The sequence below is a fragment of the Thamnophis elegans genome, chromosome 1 (assembly GCF_009769535.1).
Source record: "Thamnophis elegans isolate rThaEle1 chromosome 1, rThaEle1.pri, whole genome shotgun sequence".
Lineage (NCBI taxonomy): Eukaryota > Metazoa > Chordata > Lepidosauria > Squamata > Colubridae > Thamnophis > Thamnophis elegans.
In genome coordinates, this window is record NC_045541.1 from 5,725,672 (window position 1) to 5,746,495 (window position 20,824).

Sequence of the window (20,824 nt, forward strand, 5' to 3'; positions counted from 1 at the left end):
TTGTCTTGCGGTAGATCATTGGCAAAGTAACATATGAGAAATTATGGAAAATTTTAAACATTACATTCTTAAATTTTAAAATATCAGGTTACCCTATTCATCAGATTCAGTACAACTTGGTATGTATTGTACACCCTTCGGTGAAGGGTGAAGTGGTACACAGATGGTTTTTCATTTTTGTTCCTTCATAGCTTCCTTGTTCCTTGCTATGCATATACAAGTGTTGTGGCCCGGTAGGTGCTGTTGGAGCTGCCGCCAGACTCCGACAGCGAGGGATCATATGAGTTGGCCTTGGAGGAGGTGGAGGACCCTGGACAGGGTGTCAACTCCGAGCAGGGCAAGGAGAGACTTGTTGGCCACCAGGTGGCGGCAGAACATTGGATCAGAGGGAGTGTTCAGGAAAACACTTGTGAGTTGTTTCAGGATGCACCCCGTCAAAGAGTTACTTGACGGAAGGAACAACTGTGTAATTGTAGGGGATGATTGTGCTTAGCTGATGCTGATTAAGATCGTCTCCTAATTATAAAAGAGACTGTTTGTGCCACGCCCTGGTTGCAGGAGTCAACGTTCTCATTCACGTTCACGAATTAACAAAAACCAACTTGGAGAAGTGGTTTGCTGTGGGAAGCCTGTTTGCAGTGCTGCGTCGGAGTGTAGGACTTTTTGCCAGAGTGATTATCTCTTTGTTTATTTTGGGCTTGCAGCCAACAAGAGTCTGGACTGATTTGGCTTTCGTTCCTGACGGAGAAGGGGGGTCAGAACATACAAGGAAGAAGATGAAGGAGACTAAAATTGTGATGTGATGTAAACGGGCAGAACTGAACTTTCTGAACATGATTGGCTGAATGAAGTGTAGGAAGCACACCTTAGAACCACATGACTGGAAGTCATCATGGGAAACAGTGAGAAGCATAGCGTAGGTCAGTGATGGCGAACCTATGACACGTGTGTCAGTGCTGACACGCGTAGCCATTTGGGGTGACACGCACAGGATTTCATGCGATTCATCCTCGGCTCCTGCACGGCCGCCGAGGATGAAAGAATCTGTGCTGGAGGAACGGGGGGGGCGGGACGTGTGATCTCCCCCGCCCACACTCACTTACTGTATCGCCGCCGCCCCTTTCTGAGCGCAGGGGCTGCTGGTAAGGCGTGCGTGCCGTGCGCACACACGTCATCAGCACGGCGAGGGAGGACCCGCAGGAGGGGAGCGCGGGAACAGTGCGCGCCTCTCTCCAGTCAGGCCGGCACAGAGTCTACTCCTGGGACTGTCGGTTACGACCGCACCACAGCAGGGAACAGCGGAGTGCCAACGGGAACTGTGAGCGCCATTTTTGTAGTTTAAACTATAAATTGCGCAAAATTATGTTTTTGTCGAAGTGACACACAACGCGAGTTATGCTCGATTTTTTGCCGATTTTTGACACACCACGCCAAAAAGGTTGCCCATCACTGGCATAGGTCTTTATCTAGATGAGACTGACTTCCAAGTTTGTTCGTTGTCTTCGAAGGAAGAGTAGTATAAGGAAGTAGTATTACAGTACTCCTCAACTTATGGTTCACAATTGAGCCCATAATTTCTGTTGTTAAGTGAGGCAATAAGTTTTAAATAAGTTTTGCTCCATTTTACAACTTTCCCTGCCCCATGGTTGTGAAGTGAATCTGGCTTTCTCTATTAACTTCGTTCGTCGTAATGTTGCAAAATTTCATCATATGACTCTGGGGCACTGCAACCGTCAAAAATATGAGTCAGTTGCCAAACATCTGAATTTTGATCACGTCAGTATAGGGATGCTGCAACGGTCATAAGTGTGAAAAATGGTCATAAGTCACTTTTTTTCGGAGCCATTTTAACTTTGAACAGTCACCAACAAATGGTTTTAAATCAAGGACTAAATTAATGTCTGGACAAATCTATCAAGGAGGAAGTTGTAATTTACACTACATGTTAACAGAATGAAAGGCAGTCACTCTTGCTAATGACAAAAATTATCAAACTAGCATTTGAAAAAAAAATCATAAATACTTTTTTAACATTAAATATAATCAATTTATATAACCGCCCAATTTTAGAAGTACTACGGCACATAATTTTAGACATTTTTTTTAGACATTTTATTAGGATTTATAGGCCGCCCTTTTCCCTGAGGGGACTCAGGGCGGCTTACAATCACAGGGAAGGGGGTGCAATACCAAAAACAAACAATATGTGAACAGAATAAAATAATAAAACACAACTTGCATTCAACATTCAACACTCGGGCGGGTAAATTGGGAACCTATCCCCAGGCCTGATGGGAGAGCCAGGTCTTGAGGGCTGTGCGGAAGGTCTGGATGGTGGTGAGGGTACGGATCTCGACGGGGAGGTCGTTCCACAGGGTCGGAGCTGCAACAGAAAAGGCTCTCCTCCGTGTAGTCGCCAGTCGACATTGACTGGCGGATGGAGTTCGGAGGAGGCCCAGTCTGTGCGATCTAATCGGTCGAAGGGAGGTAATCGGCAGAAGGCGGTCTCTCAAGTACCCAGATCCACTACCATGGAGTGCTTTAAAGGTGGTCATCAGTACCCTGAAGCGCACCCAGAGATTGACAGGTAGCCAGTGCAGCTTGCGGAGGATGGGTGTAACGTGGGCGAACCGCGGTGCGCCCACTATCACTCGCGCGGCTGCATTCTGGACTAACTGCAGTCGCCGGATGCACTTCAAGGGCAACCCCATGTAGAGCCCATTGCAGTATAATACTGATTTTGTGTCTCCATCTAGATAAGAGAATTCCAACTTCTTATTCTGATTGTCAAACAATTTTGTAACCTCATAAAATCTTCATTAAATTAACATTTTCAACCACTTAATAAACAGTGATACTTTTCCACACACACTTTATTTTATAAAGAGCATTACCAGTTCTCGGGGCAGAAAGGTTTCTTCCTGGCGAGCAATGACCAGGGAAACGATCTCTCCTTGTTTTGTACTTCTCAGAGTAGCTACAAGTTCTTCTTGAGTTCTGCCAGTAATATCTCTACCGTTCACCTAAGGACACCATAAACGAGCAAGTTAGCAAAAATTGTTAACAATATATTGTTAAGCATTGAGCAATTTAATCCACGTAGTATCAAATTGAGGATTAGGGGCCTAAACCCAATCCCATCCACCTTGCAGATGTTTCAAAATTTCCTTCCCTTCTTTAGCAGTGATCTCTATACGAATAATTTATCTCAGTATATCTACTGATATTCCCTGCAAGAATACCATTTCGGTTCCACCACAAAACCGCGGACGACAAAATCGCGGTCGACGAAAGCGTGTATGTGACGTCATCACAGCGCGACGAAAAAGATCGAAAAATGTAAAAATAAAGCGAAAACCTTACCCTAACCCCCCCAAACCTAACCCTAAACCTAACCCTAAACCTAACCCTTAACCTAACCCTAAACCTAACCCTTAACCTAACGAAAAACCTAACGCTAACCCTTAACCTAACGCTAAACATAACACTAACGCTCTAAACCTAACCCTAACCCTTAACCTAACCCTAACCCTAACCCTAACCCTAACCCTTACCTTTATGTGAATCGGCTTGCTGTAATTTAATTTTTATTTCAATTTTTCGATCTTTTTCGTCGCGTTGTGATGACGTCACATACGCGATTTTGTCGACCGCGCTTTTGTGGAACGCGGTTTTGACGGGTCACGACCATTTCAACCCCACTCTATCCTCCAATGAAAGAAAGCGCAGGGCTATTGAAGGCATATTGCTTATGGTTGCATTGGATGAAACTCAAGGAAAATGCTGACGAAGATGTAAGAATGGAGCATTAAATTTGTCTATCACAGAAGGCATACTTCAAAATAGATCACACTCAAGCCAGATGTTGTCACAAAGATTAAACTTGAATGTTGATTTCTATTTTTGACTTCTCTCCAACAATGTCATTTTACTTAGATATGATTTCACTTCATCCAGAACTGCAGATTACCCTCCCCAAAAATAAAACAGGGTCTCACATTAATTTTAGACACATTAGTTTTCTGATTAGGTCTTATTTTGGGGGGAAATACAGTACTAAATGCAGCCATTGGGCTGACGATCTTAACTGGGGCTTATTTTGGGGGTAGGGCTTATATTATGAGCATCCTGAAAAATCATCCTAGCGTTTATTTCCCAGTTGGGTCTTATTTTTGGGAAAACACAGTATCTATTTGCCTTTGCAAAGTAAGTTATGGTGAATTGCTACTGAGGAAAGGTCTTTCAAGCTGTAGTATGCTAAGTATATTGAGAGAAACTTGCTTTGTCCTTGCTTTAGTCTTCCTTTTACATTTTGCAAGAAACATATTTAACAAATATACGCAAAACCTGTTTGAATATTGTTGGAAAGGTTTTCTTTTATAGAATAATTGTTATCAGTTTCAATAGATCCAAATAATCAATATCATCCAAAATGTCTAAATCTGGAAAACCATAATTGTTTGAACCTTAAAGCTAGCATATTTAGGAGGAATTTTACATCTCTTAGAAGTGGGATATCCGAGGAGCATTTATTACTTCTGAATTCCCAATTCCCAATTTTGCTCAGCCAAATTTTAAAAGCAAAAATGGGAAAGTATCATGAATGTAAGCATAGGCTTTGAATATCCAAGAAATCTAACCTCATCTTCAGATTATAGAAGCTAACAATTATCCAGAGCAATAGGGCAAGAAGATGATAACCTTGTTTTGGTAAAAAAATATATGCAATATAGCAATAGCAATAGCAGTAGACTTATATACCGCTTCATAGGCCTTTCAGGCCTCTCTAAGCGGTTTACAGAGAGTCAGCATATCGCCCCCAACAATCTGGGTCCTCATTTTACCCACCTCGGAAGGATGGAAGGCTGAGTCAACCCTGAGCCGGTGAGATTTGAACCGCTGACCTGCTGATCTAGCAGTAGCCTGCAGTGCTGCATTTTAACCACTGCGCCACCTTGGCTCAGTTAATAAGCAGTTATATTTGTAAAACTATATTTCCAAAAATGCAAATACATTGGTTATTATGAGCATTTTATAATTCACTTGAGCCTATGTTTTACATTAAACAGGCTTGTGTCAATCGAATCATATAATAGCCCTCACCAAATACTGTTTTTAATTCATTTAATAGTAAGATATTTGCTGAGGAATAATGTCCAACCTCCAGTATTCTGTCTCCTGACTGCAAACGACCATCTTTAACGGCTGCACCGCGAGGCAAAATATTCTTTACAAATATAGGGCCAGGACCATGTATGGAGGAGTCCCTGGTGACCACTGTAAAGCCTAGTCCTTCAGGTCCTAAAAAATAGAAGAAGTATATGTAAATATGAGGCAACCATCAACTAACAGAAGACTGTTCTCCAAAGCTTCAATATTTAATATTTACATTAAAAGTGGGCTTGTTTTCAATTAGGTAAGAAGAGTAGGATCCTTTCCTTCTTTTAGTGCTGAATTAAGACACCCTGTTCAGCTTTTCTGCGCGGCAACAAAGTGTCCCTTTCATCTGATTTCTTCACATTCAACGTTATTTCTTTAACATATGCTTGCCCACTTCCATTCTGTGCATTGTTCTTATGTAAAGCAGGCAGTGACTCAATGAATGAGCACGAGTTTTAGTCGCGTATTACATTAGAAGAGGTCAAAAGAACAGGAAAAAAAAGTATCTGGGTGCATTTTCTAATCTGCGTGAAGAATAGGGATTTATTTCATCCCACTTTTATCATTTTTATAAAGGCAGTGAATATACGTAATACTCCTTCCTCCTACTAGTTTCCCCACAACACCCATGTGAGGTGAATTAAGGAGAGAGGTAGACAGAGAGAGGGAGAGGGGGGGGCAGGCTGACTGACTGACTAACCCAAAATCACTCACTTGGCTTTCATGCTGACGGCGGGATTAGAAGATATAGCCTACTGGTTTGTAGCCTGGTATATTAATCTGTTGTGGCCCAGCAGGAGCCGTTGGAGCTGCCACCAAACTCCGACAGCGAGGGGCCCTATGAGTCGGCTCTGGAGGATGTGGAGGACCCTGGACAGGGTTCCGATGCTGAGCAGGGCGCAGAGAGGCTGGTTGGCCACCAGGAGGCACCTGAGCCTTGGACCAGTGGGTGGGGAGACAAGAGAGAGTGAGCCGGATGCCAGTAGTGAGTTGTGCCTGGATGCCCGGCACCGAAGAGCTAATAGGCGTCAGGAACAGTTGCGCAGTTACAGGAGGCAATTGCACTCAGCTGGTGGTCATTAGGCTCCTCTCCAGACTATAAAAAGACTGCTTGTGCACAAGCCTCTCTTTGCAGAAGTCAACACAGGATTGAATGTCGGAGAACATTGTTATGAGCTTGGCAGGCTGGATTGCTGCCAAGCCTTATCTGTGTTTATTGCTGCCCAAGCTTGTCTGTGCCGGTTTGCTGCCAAGAACCTGTCTGTCTGTTAATTAAATGCTGTAATTTATCTTTGGCTAGGAGTGTGTGTCGGTGTAGGACGAGGGGGGTCAGAACACATAAGCATAAGAGAGAAGGACAGAAAGAGAGGAAAAAGAATGTGACACCTCCTTAAACAGTTTTGCTCCTAGCTGTACTCAGAGTAAGTCTATGATATATTTTTTTATGGAATGTGGAATGATTTTAAGTGCAAAGATTTAAAATTTGGAAACAGGTGCACTATAAAATCTTTCTAATTGCTTGTTTATGTATTATTTCTTTATTTTACTTTCTGGGAGTATTTATGGACAAAAATATTGAAATAAGTAGAAACTGATCCTTTCAAGCCATGGGTAAACCATTTAGTGTTTAAGTAAATAGTCAGCTGTGTCAGATTTATCCACAGACTACCCTAATCCTCCATGGAACATTCTCAAGTGGGCCATGAGAAGAAATAAATTGTTGACCTTTTTAATCTGACAGATGTATGGCTTTGAATGTAATATGCAAATATCTTGTTGCAATAATTCAGTGTTCCAACTTCAAACTAAATTCCCTTAATTTTGTTCTGTAATGTGATTTCAGGAAACACTGGTTCACTCTAGAAACTACAAGAAGCCTTCTTAAAACTTTAACATCCAGTGTTGTACAGCGGGAATACTGAAAATTATTCAACACAGTCTTATCAGTACAGCGGTATCAAGTTATTATTTCATGTTCTTATAACATTCCAGCAGACGTAATCTTTGTTGACTGAAAATAAGAATTTGAATTTGAATTTGAATTTGAAAGTTTATTTATAGGCCGCCATTTTCCCTGGGGGGACTCAGGGCGGCTTACAACTCATGGGGAAGGGGATACAAACAATGACACATAAGAACAATACATAATTAAAAAGAACACAACATTCATACCATTCGGGTGGGGGGGTGTTAAATCTTAGCCCCAGGCCTGACGGGATAGCCAGATTTTAAGGGCTGTGCGGAAGGTCTGGAGGGTGGTGAGGGTACGAATCTCCACGGGGAGATCGTTCCAAAGGGTCGGAGCTACTACCGAGAAGGCTCTCCTCCGCGTAGTTGCCAGTCGACACTGACTGGCAGATGGGATTCGGAGGAGGCCTAATCTGTGTGATCTAATTGGTCGCGAGGAGGTAATTGGCAGGAGGCGGTCTCTCAAGTATCCAGATCCACTACCATGAAGGGCTTTATGGGTGGCAAGTAGCACCTTGAAGGGCACCCGGAGATCAACAGGTAGCCAGCGCAGCTCGCGGAGGATAGGTGTTAACTTAAAAAGTAAAGGAAGTCCAACTGGAAAGATTTTTAAATGCAATGTCTGCTATATACGGAAACCATACCTGTTTTTTTTTTAATACCCCTGGATACATGGATGCTATTATTTACTAGCTGCCTCTCGTGCATAAGTGCTCACTTGTTTCTGTTTCCAATAGCATGCCATCTGCTTTTGCAAGTTTGCAAGTTTGCAAGTTTGCAAGTTTAATAACATTTATATGCTGCCCAATCCCGTAGGACTCCAGGCGGCTTAAAGTACAGAAATAAATAAATAAATAAAAAGAGAGAGAAAGGAAAGATAGATTTAAAATACAACACACCATGCATTCCGTTCTAAATGGGGCTGGACCGTATTTTGGGGTCAACAGCCCCAGGCCTGTCGGAACAGCCAGGTTTTAATGGCTTTCCGGAAGGCCGAGAGAAGGGGAAGGATCCGGATCTCTGCGGGTAGATCATTCCACAGGGCCGGGGCAGCTACAGAGAAAGACCTCCCCCAAGTAGTCGCCAACCGGAATTGCCCGGTCGACGGTACCCGGAGGAGGCCCAACCTGTGAGATCTTATAGGTCGTTGGGAGGTATGACTCAGCCTTCCATCCTTCCGAGGTGGGTGAAATGAGGACCCAGTCTGTGGGGGCAATATGCTGACTCTATAAACCGCTTAGAGAGGGCTGAAAGCCCTATAAAGCAGTATATAAGTCTAACTGCTACTGCTATTGCTATTGCTATGTGGCAGGAGGCGGTCCCGCAGATATCCAGGTCCCAAGCCATGTAGTTTTGCAATGAATAAGTCAAATTTATACATATGCATCAACCATATGCTAAAAAAAAAAAATCATAGTTGGAAAGTATTAACAACTTACCTTTTTTGAGATCAATCCTTATTTTCTTTGCATTTTTCTTGCTTCCAAACCCCATCAATGGGGATAAAGACGGTGATGGAGGCTTCCTATTAATTCTTGAGAAGTTAGGACTCTTGGAAGATGCATGGGTACCAGTCTCTAGATGGTTTGCTTCAGAGAAATCCGGGTCTTTCATCGTTGGCTTTGGTGGGGCTGCAGGTGGAAACTTCCCTTTGGAAATATGCTCAGCTTTATTTGGGGAGTACAATGGTGCGATGACTGACTTTTCATATTGTTCACGGCCATGTGAAGGGACAACTTCCAGGATGATGTTCTGAGATTTCATTACTTGACGGAAAAGATCTTGGGCTCTTGGGGGAAGAAACATAAAATAGTCTGAGCAATTAAGCATTGTAACTGCTTATTAATTAACTTGTTAAACATGTATGCTGTTCATCTTACTTAGATGTGACTCTAGGTGGTTTACAACCAGGGACGTGCAGTCACTAGAGGCAGGGGAGGCGTGGCCTCACCAGTCATGAGGAAAAGGGTAGAATTTTAAAGAATTTTTTTTAAATAATTAAAGCCAAGGTAGTTGCTGCCAGATTCACAGTGACTTGGAACAGTGCTTTGTGTAAACCATAAGAGGAGGCCAGAGAACTAGGGGCCTCTTTTGCATAAGGAATTTTTCACCTTTTAAGAGTTAAGCAAGGGTTAACAAGCAAAAAATTCCTTATGCAAATGAGGCATGTGTTCTCTCGCCTCCTGTAGAGGGCATTTTTAGAGGCTTTTTGGAGTTCTCTGGGAGCAACTAGCTCAGTCTGACTCAGAGCTCTGGCCTTTCATGAGGGGAGGGCAGGGCAGGGCAGGGAGAAGCGGAGTTGAAATCATCTCTGAAACAGCTGGAAAAAGGTTTGTGTGTGGGGAGGGGGGAGGAATTCAAAAAGTTTGATCGGAAGGCAGCAGGGGAATGGGGGGTATGGCAGAGGAGCTGCTTTCAAGCCTTTGGAAAATATATCCAATCCAACTTCTGTGTTTGTGTTTGAGAGTGAGCGAATGAGAGAGGGATCAAAGTTCTCTGTGTACATGTGTCTGTTTGAGAGAGGGGGAGGGAGGGAGAGAGGGAGGAAGGAGGGAGAAGAAAAAAAATGGGAAAACTTATTTTGCAAGGGGGAAAAATGCTGTCACTTTAAATCAGAACTGAGCATGCCTGACTGTGGAATTCTGGGAGTTGAAGTCCACAAGTCTAAAAAGTGCCTCACCAGGCCTAAAGCTGACCGCACGTCACAACCAATGGTTTACAACCAATAAAACACCAATATAAAATATATAGCCCATTAGTCATGTCTGTTCCTCCAGCACACAGGAGGATTTTCCCTCCCTGCACAAAAGGAAACAGACCTCAAGCCAACATACAGGGGTGGGCTTCAAAAATTTATCTGCAAAAAATTATCTTCCAGGTTGCTGGGTGGGCGTGGTTATGAGGGGCGTGACCTAGTCAGCCTCCTGCACCACCAAGGGGGGGGGTTAGCCTCTGCTTGGGCCCGGAGTTACCTCACATCCAAAATGGGCTATGTGGAGACTCCTGGGAGAGGCAGGGCAGGGTGGGTGGAGTCAGGAGGTTCTCCAAACCAGCCATAAAGTTAACTGTTCTGACCCCCCTCGTCCTACACCAAAGCACACCAAGACAAAGATACTTCAAGGATTTATTAACACACAGACAGGACCTTGGCAGCAATCCAGCACAGTCCAGGCCTTGGCAGCAATCCAGCACAGACTAACCTTGGCAGCAATCCAGACTGCCAAGCTAGCCACTAAAGTTCTCCAACTTTAGTGAATATGTTGACTCCTGCAAAGGGGCATGTGCACAATCATTCCTTTTATGGTCTTGAGAGGAGCCTAATTACCACCAGCTGAGTGCAATTATCACCTTGTAACTGCGTAACTGTTCCTTACGCCTATTTGCTCTGTGTTGCCGGGCATCCAGGAACAACTCCCTTGGCTCCTCCCCACTGCTCCAATGCATGACGTCAGGATCACACTCCCTTGTCTCCTCCCCACTGGTCCAAGGCTCAGGCACCTCCTGGTGGCCAACCAGCTTCTCTGCGCCCTGCTCGGAGTCGGAACCCTGTCCAGGGTCCTTCACATCCTCCAGAGCCGACTCATAGGGCCCCTCGCTGTCGGAGTCTGGTGGCAGCTCCAACGGCTCCTGCCGTTGGGATTGCTGCCAAGGTTAGTCTGTGCTGGATTGCTGCCACGTCTTGTCTGTGCTGGATTGCTGCCAAGGCTTGGACTGTGCTGGATTGCTGCCAAGGTCCTGTCCGTCTGTTAATAAAGTCCTTGAAGTATCTTTGTCTCGGCGTCCTTTGGTGTAGGACGAGGGGGGTCAGAACAGATTACTAAGGACATATTACAAAATACTAGTAAAATATTCAGATTAAGAAAAAAGATTTGAGTATATAGCAACAGGAAATAACCATGAAAGTCAGATGGGCCAGTCAATCTCTCTCAGTCAAACTCACTTCACAGGGTTGTTGTGCAGAAAATAGAACAGAAAAGGTAGGTTGATTATGTTTGCCACCTTGAGTCATTCATAAAAATAATAAAGGTGGACATTAATAAATAAAAAATACTTTTGTTCCAGGACATCTGTACTCGAAAAATATTAGTGCTATACACTATAAAGAGAGGGAAAAAAAAGAAATATCTAATTTATTTTGTTCAATTGTTTAACTTTTGGAACTTTGATCTTCAGTGAACATGAGGGTTGTTTTTTTTTTAATCCAAGAAAAAAATAAGGAAAATGAAGAAAAACTTACTGTGCAAAGGTTTTATCTGCAAGTTCAATATTGTTAATTTTCACAATGCATTCATTTTCATGGAAAAGTCCATCTCGCTTCGACCGGCTATTTTCCTCAATACCACGGATGAAGAGTCCTAACATCCTGGAGGAAATGTAAAATACATTTACGTGAACTTTAAATCATCTGCATCGGGTTGCGATTCAAAATTTGCTTCTGTGCTCTTTGAAAAAAAATAGATCATTTCTACAGATTCTCCTTTTCCCCTTCAGGCCATTGAGTGTTTACTTAATTCACTGTATCTGTGCAAAATAAACCAATACAAATTTCTTCCCACTTTGTGCATCATCTCTATCCTGTATACCAGTGGTAGTCAACCTTTTTCTACCTACCGCCCACTAATGGATCTTTCTTGATGGAAAAATTTCCTTACCGCCCACCAGTTTTTGCGCAAGTACGGAATATTTTTTAGAAAGGAGGGTGTTTTTTTTAAAAAAAGAAATGTACGCACGTTTATCTTTTTATTTCTACTTTATGCATGTTTATAATGTTTTTAACTTTATAAAGTTTAATTAGAAAACAATAAAGTAAATTGAAATTAGCTTTACTAGTGATTAATGAGATCTTTGCGGCTGATGCTGCGAGACTAAATATTTGATATCTGGTTCAATTTTCGTAAGGAACAAAGGAAGGTCTCCTCTTTCGGTGATATTCAGACGGTTTCTCTGTTTGCTCATAATATGATTTAACAGCACTAAAGCCTGATTCTACAAGATATGCGGTAGCTTCTTCCTGTCCCTGCTATCAGTTTCCACTCCTCCCCTTCCTCTTCCCACGTGTTTGCTTGTTTGCGTACACGCGCACTTTGGTTTATTGATGTGTGCGCTCACGCCTGCCCACTCGCTCAAAAGGAGGTTTTAACTTCCGAACTCCACCTGGAATCCCGAAACGCCCACTAGTGGGTGGTAGGGACCAGGTTGACGACCCATGCTGTATACAGAATGCTGGGGAGCTGCAAGAATCCACTTTGCCCAAGATGCCAGTGTTGAGGCAGAATATTATGATGTAGCATATTTTGTTTGTCTTGGTTGGGATAATTTTTCACTTAATTTTGAAGATCTGGAGAAGTGTGAACTTTCTTCCTGCTGGCTGAAGGTAGGTAGGAGGGTGTGTGTGTGTGGGGGGGGGTGTTTAGTACTTCCTTATAGGTTGTGAATTCCCTTTTGCCTAAAGATAGACGGACAAGAAGAGTATTTATAAAACATTTTATTTGCTTTAAAAGCCTGAAAATTATTTGTCAGTCTCCAAAGTTTCCAGCTAAAGTGACAAGAGATAGGAATGGCCTCACAGCTCCAGATTTATCTGAATGACATTGTATGTGGGCCAGTGGTGGGATTCAGCCGGTTCACACCTATTCGGGAGAACCGGTTGGTAACTTTCTAAGCAGTTTGGAGAACCGGTTGTTGGAAGAAATATTTTGTTTTTTTCCCACTTTGCAGGGCTAATCCTGTAAGGAAGACAGGAAGGAAACATTCTGGTGTTGTTTCTAGCCTAATCTTTATTGCCCTGATTACAGAAACTGTGTCTCCAGTTAACCCTTATTCCATTGTAACAGCTAAGGTGAAGCGCCCATCGACATAAGTGATGTTGAGTTGGCCACGCCCACCCAGGCACATGACCACCAAGCCACATCTACCCCGTTGGTCATTAAGGCAGAGAACCGGTTGTTAAATTATTTGAATCCCACCACTGATCTGGGCCTACTTCATTTGGGATTTTGGCTAGGATGTGGAATCAAAATTGCTTAGATTCAGAGATGTAAGATCTCACAAAAGTACCCCCCCCGCCACCTCCAAGATTTATTTTTAATTTGTTATTCTATAGAAAGGTCTGGGAAAAAAGTTAAAAAGCTAAATATTTCCTATTATCTTATGGTACTTTAAAAAGATTTGATAGAAACAGACTTAAGTTTTAAAATACACATACCAAAAAAATAATAATTCTAATATCTGATTCAGAAATATGTTTCAATATAGGAAAACCTTTCACTATTCAAAAGGCCAAAATGTTCAGAAAAAGAATAAAAAAAAATTCTAGTGATGCATTCAGAACAGATGTACAATTTAATACAAGACAAAATTAAAGATTTAATGCCTGCCAGCACTTTCTTGAAAGATTTCTATTTGTAGCAGCGATTTATAAGAATGTATAATAATTATAATTGTCTGAAAATTCATTTCGATTTCATACTGATCACTTCTTTATATACATTTATAGAATACCCATGATGTATATAATACATATACACACATATAGTATACGTACATACACATGCACAGAGTATACATATGTGTGCTCGTGTGTGTAGGTGTATTTAAAGTAGCCATAATGCTATAGGTACAGCATATATTAAAAATTATTTCTCTCTTAGCAATAGCAATAGCAGTTAGACTTATATACCGCTTCGTATGGCTTTCAGCCCTCTCTAAGCGGTTTACAGAGTCAGCATATCGCCCCCACAGTCTGGGTCCTCATTTCACCCACCTCGGAAGGATGGAAGGCTGAGTCAACCTTTGAGCCGGTGAGATTTGAACCGCTGAACTGCAGATAACAGTCAGCTGAAGTGGCCTGCAGTACTGCACCCTAACCACTGCGCCACCTCGGCTCTTCCCGAGTGGGCAGTTTTAAACATATGTCGAGATAGAGATGCTGAATCCATGTCTCAGGAATCAATCTTCTCTACAACTCTATTTCATAATTACTGTACATGAAGTTGCTAGGGGAGGAATTGTGTGATGGGCCTGGGTTTGGAATCAATAATATTTGCTGATAATATTCAGTTATGCATCTGCATTTCTAGGATATACAGGAGTTGTGGTGAAAATCTTGACCCTCCATCTTAAATTGTAAAGATGTAGATGGGAAGAAGTAGGTTGAGATTCAATCCCAACAAGATTAAGCGGCTGTGGATTCAGGCTGTTAGCTGTTGGGAAAAATTCCAAAATCAGATCTGGACAGAGATATGATTTCTAAGGGGAAAAAAACCTGGTGTTTAATCACGAGATGTCCTTGACTTCATTTCTGCTGGAGGAGATAGAAGAGGAGGCTTTTGTTGATTGACTATAGTCACTCAACACTCATCTCATAGATGAACTGCAGTAATATACTCTACATCTTAAAACTGGGAAAAAAATGAAAAATGCAGGGACCTGTTAACAGGTGCAATACAGTAGTAATAAAGTAGGGAAGCACATTAATTATTCATTTGTTTGCAGGTGTCCTTCAAGATCACAATGATCATTTTTAAAGTCCTACATTGTTGGAGTCTGGCAATCTCTTAAGATTGCTTGCTCCAAGCAAAATCTCCCATCCAAGTTTTGCCTGCAGAGTATGACAGGAAGAGCACATAGGGTATATTAGCAATTGTGTATTGTTTTAGAAAAAAAAGAAGAAATTAGGAATCTTTACCCATAGTAAGTACTACTGTTCTGAATGGGAGTCTGTTTGATGATGCCTGTGAGTATAGTGTCTGCCAATTCATATCACTTAATAGCTAGAGGAACTTTTCTGAACTATGTACAAAGAAATATTTGTTTTCATATCTATCTGTGATGCTGAAAGGCTGTGATGTTACTTTAAATTCTTTGAAAGTCTTTTCTTTTTTCTCTTAGAAATTTCAACTGTTAGATAAAAGCTTTAATGTAAAACTATGCTTCCCCGCCACTAGTAAATATTCACAAAAAGATATAGAGGATTGCTCCTAAAGAAATCTGGATGATACAATCAAGTAGTCTTCTTTATGGATGCCTAAATTACTTCTACATGCACTTAACATTCCTACTGACTTCCTCTTCCTCTTCTAGTTCCAGATTTTTTGAGTTTATCAGTCCAGTTAACTTACAGGAGAACATTTTGAAATGCAGGGATATTGCAACCGACCCAGGTAGTAAAATTGTTGATGCAGAAAGTAATATCTATAGTCTATACCAGATGGTTAGCATACCCAGTGAAAATCCAGATTTACAACATCAAAAGTCTACTGGATATAGTTGTAGCAATAGCAATAGCAGTTAGACTTATATACCGCTTCATAGGGCTTTCAGCCCTCTCTAAGCGGTTTACAGAGTCAGCATATCGCCCCCACAGTCTGGGTCCTCATTTTACCCACCTCGGAAGGATGGAAAGCTGAGTCAACCTTGAGCCGGTGAGATTTGAACCGCTGAACTGCAGATAACAGTCAGCTGAAGTGGCCTGCAGTGCTGCACCCTAACCACTGCGCCACCTCGGCTCTTGTGAAGTTGTGAAGCAGAAGTTCAGTTTACATACGGGGTAATTATTTTCCTCAAAAATAAGCTCCATCTGATTCTAGAAGATGGAGATCCAGGTACAGGAGTGCTAATGCAAATTTACATGAGACAATTAGCTTTAATACTGTTATTCTAATGATACTCATTTGCTACTTCGGCCATAACTGAACAACATGTTTTTATTTGCTCTGATTTTTTTACATTTTGGAATTGCAGTTACTTGTGTGCTTACCTTTTCATTTTGCTCTTTGGATTATCTATAGAGTGCCTTTAAAGTTTTATTAGCAATATTAAAATGCCTCATGTGAAATATTCACCACTAAAATGTTGGCTGTATCGTTGTTATAATGAAAAGGATGCTTTTAGTTGTACAATCTTGTTTTTACTCTCTATGCTAAATTTGGGCTCAAAAGTATTGAGGAAATTTTTGGAGACAATAGCAGTTTTCTGGGTTTTATCAAACGATCCGAATAGTCTAATTAAAAACCAAGGCTAAGACTTTTTTTAAACTTTATGTTATCGACAAAGTTGTAGGATATACTGGGAAGTTTATTTCAGGAAAAGGCAATGACAAACCACTGCTATTCTATTGCCAAGAAAGCTCTTCACAAAGGAAGTTCATTAGCTCAACCTCAATCTGAATCCCATGTTGGCGTAGGTGAGCGAGGTGTAACTTCAGCTCTCACTTGGCCTATTGGATTCTGCATAGTAATTCTCAGGCATGTCAGTACATTGTATAAAGAGATTAAAGCCATGGTCTGCTTTTTCAGTCCTTGTCTTTCCTAGCTGTTTAAACTGTTAGCAATAGCAATAGCAGTTAGACTTATATATCGCTTCATAGAGCTTTCAGCCCTCTCTAAGCGGTTTACAGAGTCAGCATATCGCCCCCAACAACAATCCGGGTTCTCATTTTACCCACCTCGGAAGGATGGAAGGCTGAGTCAACCTTTGAGCCGGTGAGATTTGAACCGCCGAACTGCAGCTTAGCAGTCAGCTGAAGTGGCTGCAGTACTGCACTCCAACCACTGCGCCACCTCGGCTCTTAGCTGTTCAAACCAGACTGGCCCTAATAGTAAGGGGATCATCTTCATTGGTTTAGCAGGAAGAGAATGTGTTCCTCCATAAGAAAGACACAAAACAGAGAAAACCTATCCATAACACAAGGGATCTGAACAACAATAAACCGGTCTCAAATTTTACACTTCCTGTCCTGGAGAGCAAATGAAAAGAACTGCCAACTTGTAATCCTGTTGCATGTGAATTTAGTGATAATCTTGATTATTTAAATTGCCCTTTCAGCTAGGTTCACCTTGGTAGATGATCTATGCTGAAAAGTGCAGAATATAATCCTGCTAGTTCTGGTTATGGTCTTTTGTCATTGGCTATATCCAGTAGATGATATTTGAGGTCTGTTCTGACCCCCCTCCTCCGTCCAGGAACGAAAGCCGAAACAAATGTAAATGAGAATGTTTTTTAATAAGTCCAGACTCTCGTTGGCTGCAAGCCACGTAAACAAAGAGATAAGCACTCTGGCAGCAAGTCCTACAAACCTTGGCAACAATGCAAACAAACTCTGGCAGCAATCCAGCCTGCCAAGTTTGTTTCTCATTAGTCCCTACCGTTGACTTCTGCAAGAAGGGCGTGGCACAAGGTCTCTTTTATAATCAGGAGGGGATCTTAATGAGCATCAGCTGAGCGTAATTACCTCCTGTAATTACGTAGTTGTTCTTGACGCCAAGTAGCCCTTCGACGGCGTGCATCCCGGAACAACTCACAGGTGTTTTCTGGATCACTCACTCTTGTCTCCTCCCCACTGATCCAAGGCTCAGGCGCCACCTGGTGGCCAACCAGTCTCTCTGCGCCCTGCTGGGAGTCGGAACCCTGTCCAGGGTCCTCCACCTCCTCCAGGGCCGACCCATAAGACCCCTCGCTGTCGGAGTCTGGTGGCAGCTCCAACGGCTCCTGCCGGGCCACAACAGAGTTCTATCTGACAGACTTCATTAGAACAATTCTCTAGCAAGTATTTTGCTATCCCAATGAACAACCTGTAAAGCTGCAAATCAGGTCAGTTACCCTTCCTTAGGCTTTTTCAATATAAGGAGAGACAACCTCTCTCTTTTGTGAAGTTGGGCCATCCTCCACCTACAGATAGTTTGGGGAATGCATATTAGCCTTATTAAGGTGAAATCAGCAATCATACTCACAATTCAACATCTAGATCACAGATCTTTAAAGGTGCTTCTCTTTTAAAATGGATAAGGATAACAATAGATTTATGTATACATGATAGAGGATTGTATACATAATGTATAACCCTAAGAATATATTATAAAGATATCTTCTTGTTGATAAATAATTTAATAAGTAATTAAAAATTGGTATATATATATGAAGTGACTATTTAGAACACCTTGTTGAAAAATGAAGGCATAACTTCTTTGTTTGAATGTACGATGTACAAGGACAATAATGAACATAAGCATACTCGATAGATGATTGGTGGGATTATACATAATTGAAAACAGTGATATACAAACATAAATAGTCGGTCAATCTTTTTTCATATTGTAAAAATATTCAGAATGGGATAAGTGATTACATAAAGGTATACTGTTATTAAACAGACAATCAAGAATGTAAGGGAATTAGGTTTATTGAAAAAAAATATTAATTGTGATTGAATATATGTTGTACAATGAAAGTGAGGTATTTAGTTATATTAGATGAAAAATCTATGATTGTAAATGTAATTGTAAATGTAATTATTTTTTATTCTTGAATTTTAAATGTTTCTTTTGTCTTGCTGTGAGCCGCCCAGAGTCCCAATGGGAGTGGGCGGCATACAAATTTTATTAAACTCGAAACTCGAATTGAGAATATGGAGGCAAAAACACTTGTAACCAAATGACATGCTGTATGTAATGGATGAGATCATTTTTTTTTAATATTGTTTCTTTTTATGTTTAAAAAACAACAACAGATTGCCAAAAAAAAGATGCTTTTCTTTGGTCAGGCTTCTAATTGTGACTTGGTTTTAACATTAATTTTAATGCATGCTTCCAGGTTTATACAATGGAACCTTCGCTATTCAACAGAATAAGAAGATTGCGATATTCAGTATGTACATTGTTTTAAGCATATACTGGCGCTGATATCTGAAGAAAAAAACTCTGATTACTTTTTCTACTGGTTTGCTTCTCCATAATGGAAATCCCTTACCTTCCACTTAATGATGAAAAGTAGGGTACCACGTGTATCCCCAGTGGGCCTCCTTCCCCAGGTATCTCTACGATTCTTGTCACACCACTAAAAAAAAGGGGGAAAAGCATCAATTATCTTCAAAAGAAAGCAAGACAAGCAGAAAGATTATTCGACCTTGTAATAGGCACTTATTGTACCTCAGTATCTTTTACCAATCCCTGAAATAAATGGTCATTAACAACTTGCAATTCCATAAGACAATCCCTTTAATACTTAGGTCATAAAGTTTGTTCTGTATATTCTATGAGGTAGATTACATAGTCTATACAATATACTGGTAGTTGCTAAATATGTCTATGAAAGCCGGTGTGGTACAAGGGTTAAGGTAAACGCTAAAAACTGGGAGTTCTAGTCCCACCTTAGACACAAAGTCAGCTGGATGACTTTGGGCTCAGTTTATGACCACTCGTGCAGCAACTTTCAAAAGCTTGTGACTGGTATGTGAAGTTATGGCCTTTGTAGATTCCATGCTCATGGGATCACAATTCAAGCACTTGCAACCAGTTTGCAATTATAAGGGGTACAGGGTCAAATGAATGTCATCTGCAAACTTCTCTGCCAGCTTCTCACCAAGTCAAGTCACTCCTGCTGCTTTTTCACACATCCACCCACACTCTACAGCAATAGCACTTAGACTTATATACCGCTCCATAGTGCTTTTACAGCCCTCGCTAAGCAGTTTGCAGAAACAGCATATTGCCACTAACAATCTGGACCTTCATTTTACCGATCTCAGAAGGATGCTAGGCTGAGTCAATCTTGAGCAAGTCAGAATCGAACTGCCGAAATGCTGGCAGTCAGCTGAAGTAGCCTGCAGTACTGCATTCTGCCCGCACTGCGCCATCAAGGCTAACAGCACCCATTTATGTCAACCACAAGCTTTCTTTCTTGGAATGCATACTTCTTCCAAAGACTTGGCCATGGGAGTTTCTCTCTTAATACCCATGCAATCCTGGGATTATGGTGGCAACTGGTATCGATGTCACTACGTGATGTGGTCACATGAGGTCACACTTTACAACCACATCACTTAGCAAAGAAAATGTACTTGAGAGACCGCCTACTGCCAATCACCTCCACGCGACCAATTAGATCCCATAGATTAGGCCTCCTCCGAGTTCCATCTGCCGGTCAGTGTCGACTGGCAACCACGCGGAGGAGAGCCTTCTCGGTAGTAGCTCCGACCCTTTGGAACGATCTCCCCGTGGAGATTCGTACCCTCACCACCCTCCAGACCTTCCGCACAGCCCTTAAAATCTGGCTATCCCGTCAGGCCTGGGACTAAAAACTGTAACCCACCCGAATGGTATGAATGTTGTGTTTTTTTTATTATGTATTTTTTTTACGTGTTAAATGTCTGTTTCCCCCCCCCCCCTTGAGTTGTAAGCCGCCCTGAGTCCCCCCAGGGAAAAGGGCGGCATATAAATAAACTTTCAAATAAATAAAATGCCCATCTCAATTGTCATCATAACCCAAAGACTTTTGTGATGTATTAAAAACACAACATCAGAATGAGAGGGCAGGAAGGAAGAGAGAAAGTAGGAGTAGGGGAGAGGTAAGGGAAGAAGGAAGGGGAAGGAGAGGAGGAAGGAAGGAAGCAGAGAAGGAAGAGAGGGAGAAAATAAAGGGAAAATAAAGTGGTGTTACAACAGGCCCTACTGATGGTAAACAAAGCATCCCAAACTGTATATTATAACCTTTTAAATGGAATAACAAAAGTATAAGAATGGCAAAGAAAAAGAATAACTATGTGAATGTATACCTAGAATTGTATGTAAGAGAATAAATGACAGTAAGAATACTGTATAAAGCACAATATAGGTAAACAATATTTTGTAATAAATAGCTAAGTATAAATAAATATAGAATAGTACATAAAAATGGATAACGATTAAGGAGACCATGAATG

General features: G+C 41.6%; 1 protein-coding gene across 1 annotated transcript in view; it reads right to left on the reverse strand.

Annotated features, from left to right (window-relative positions):
* PARD3B (par-3 family cell polarity regulator beta) overlaps positions 1-20,824 on the reverse strand; it is a 609,556-nt gene that overhangs the window by 426,673 nt on the left and 162,059 nt on the right. The window contains exons 6-10 of the mRNA XM_032230967.1: positions 18,874-18,960; positions 11,366-11,491; positions 8,568-8,917; positions 5,162-5,301; positions 2,895-3,023 (exon numbers count right to left, since the gene is read on the reverse strand). Of these exons, the coding sequence (XP_032086858.1) occupies positions 2,895-3,023; positions 5,162-5,301; positions 8,568-8,917; positions 11,366-11,491; positions 18,874-18,960 (832 nt within the window). The remainder of the gene's footprint in view (positions 1-2,894; positions 3,024-5,161; positions 5,302-8,567; positions 8,918-11,365; positions 11,492-18,873; positions 18,961-20,824) is intronic.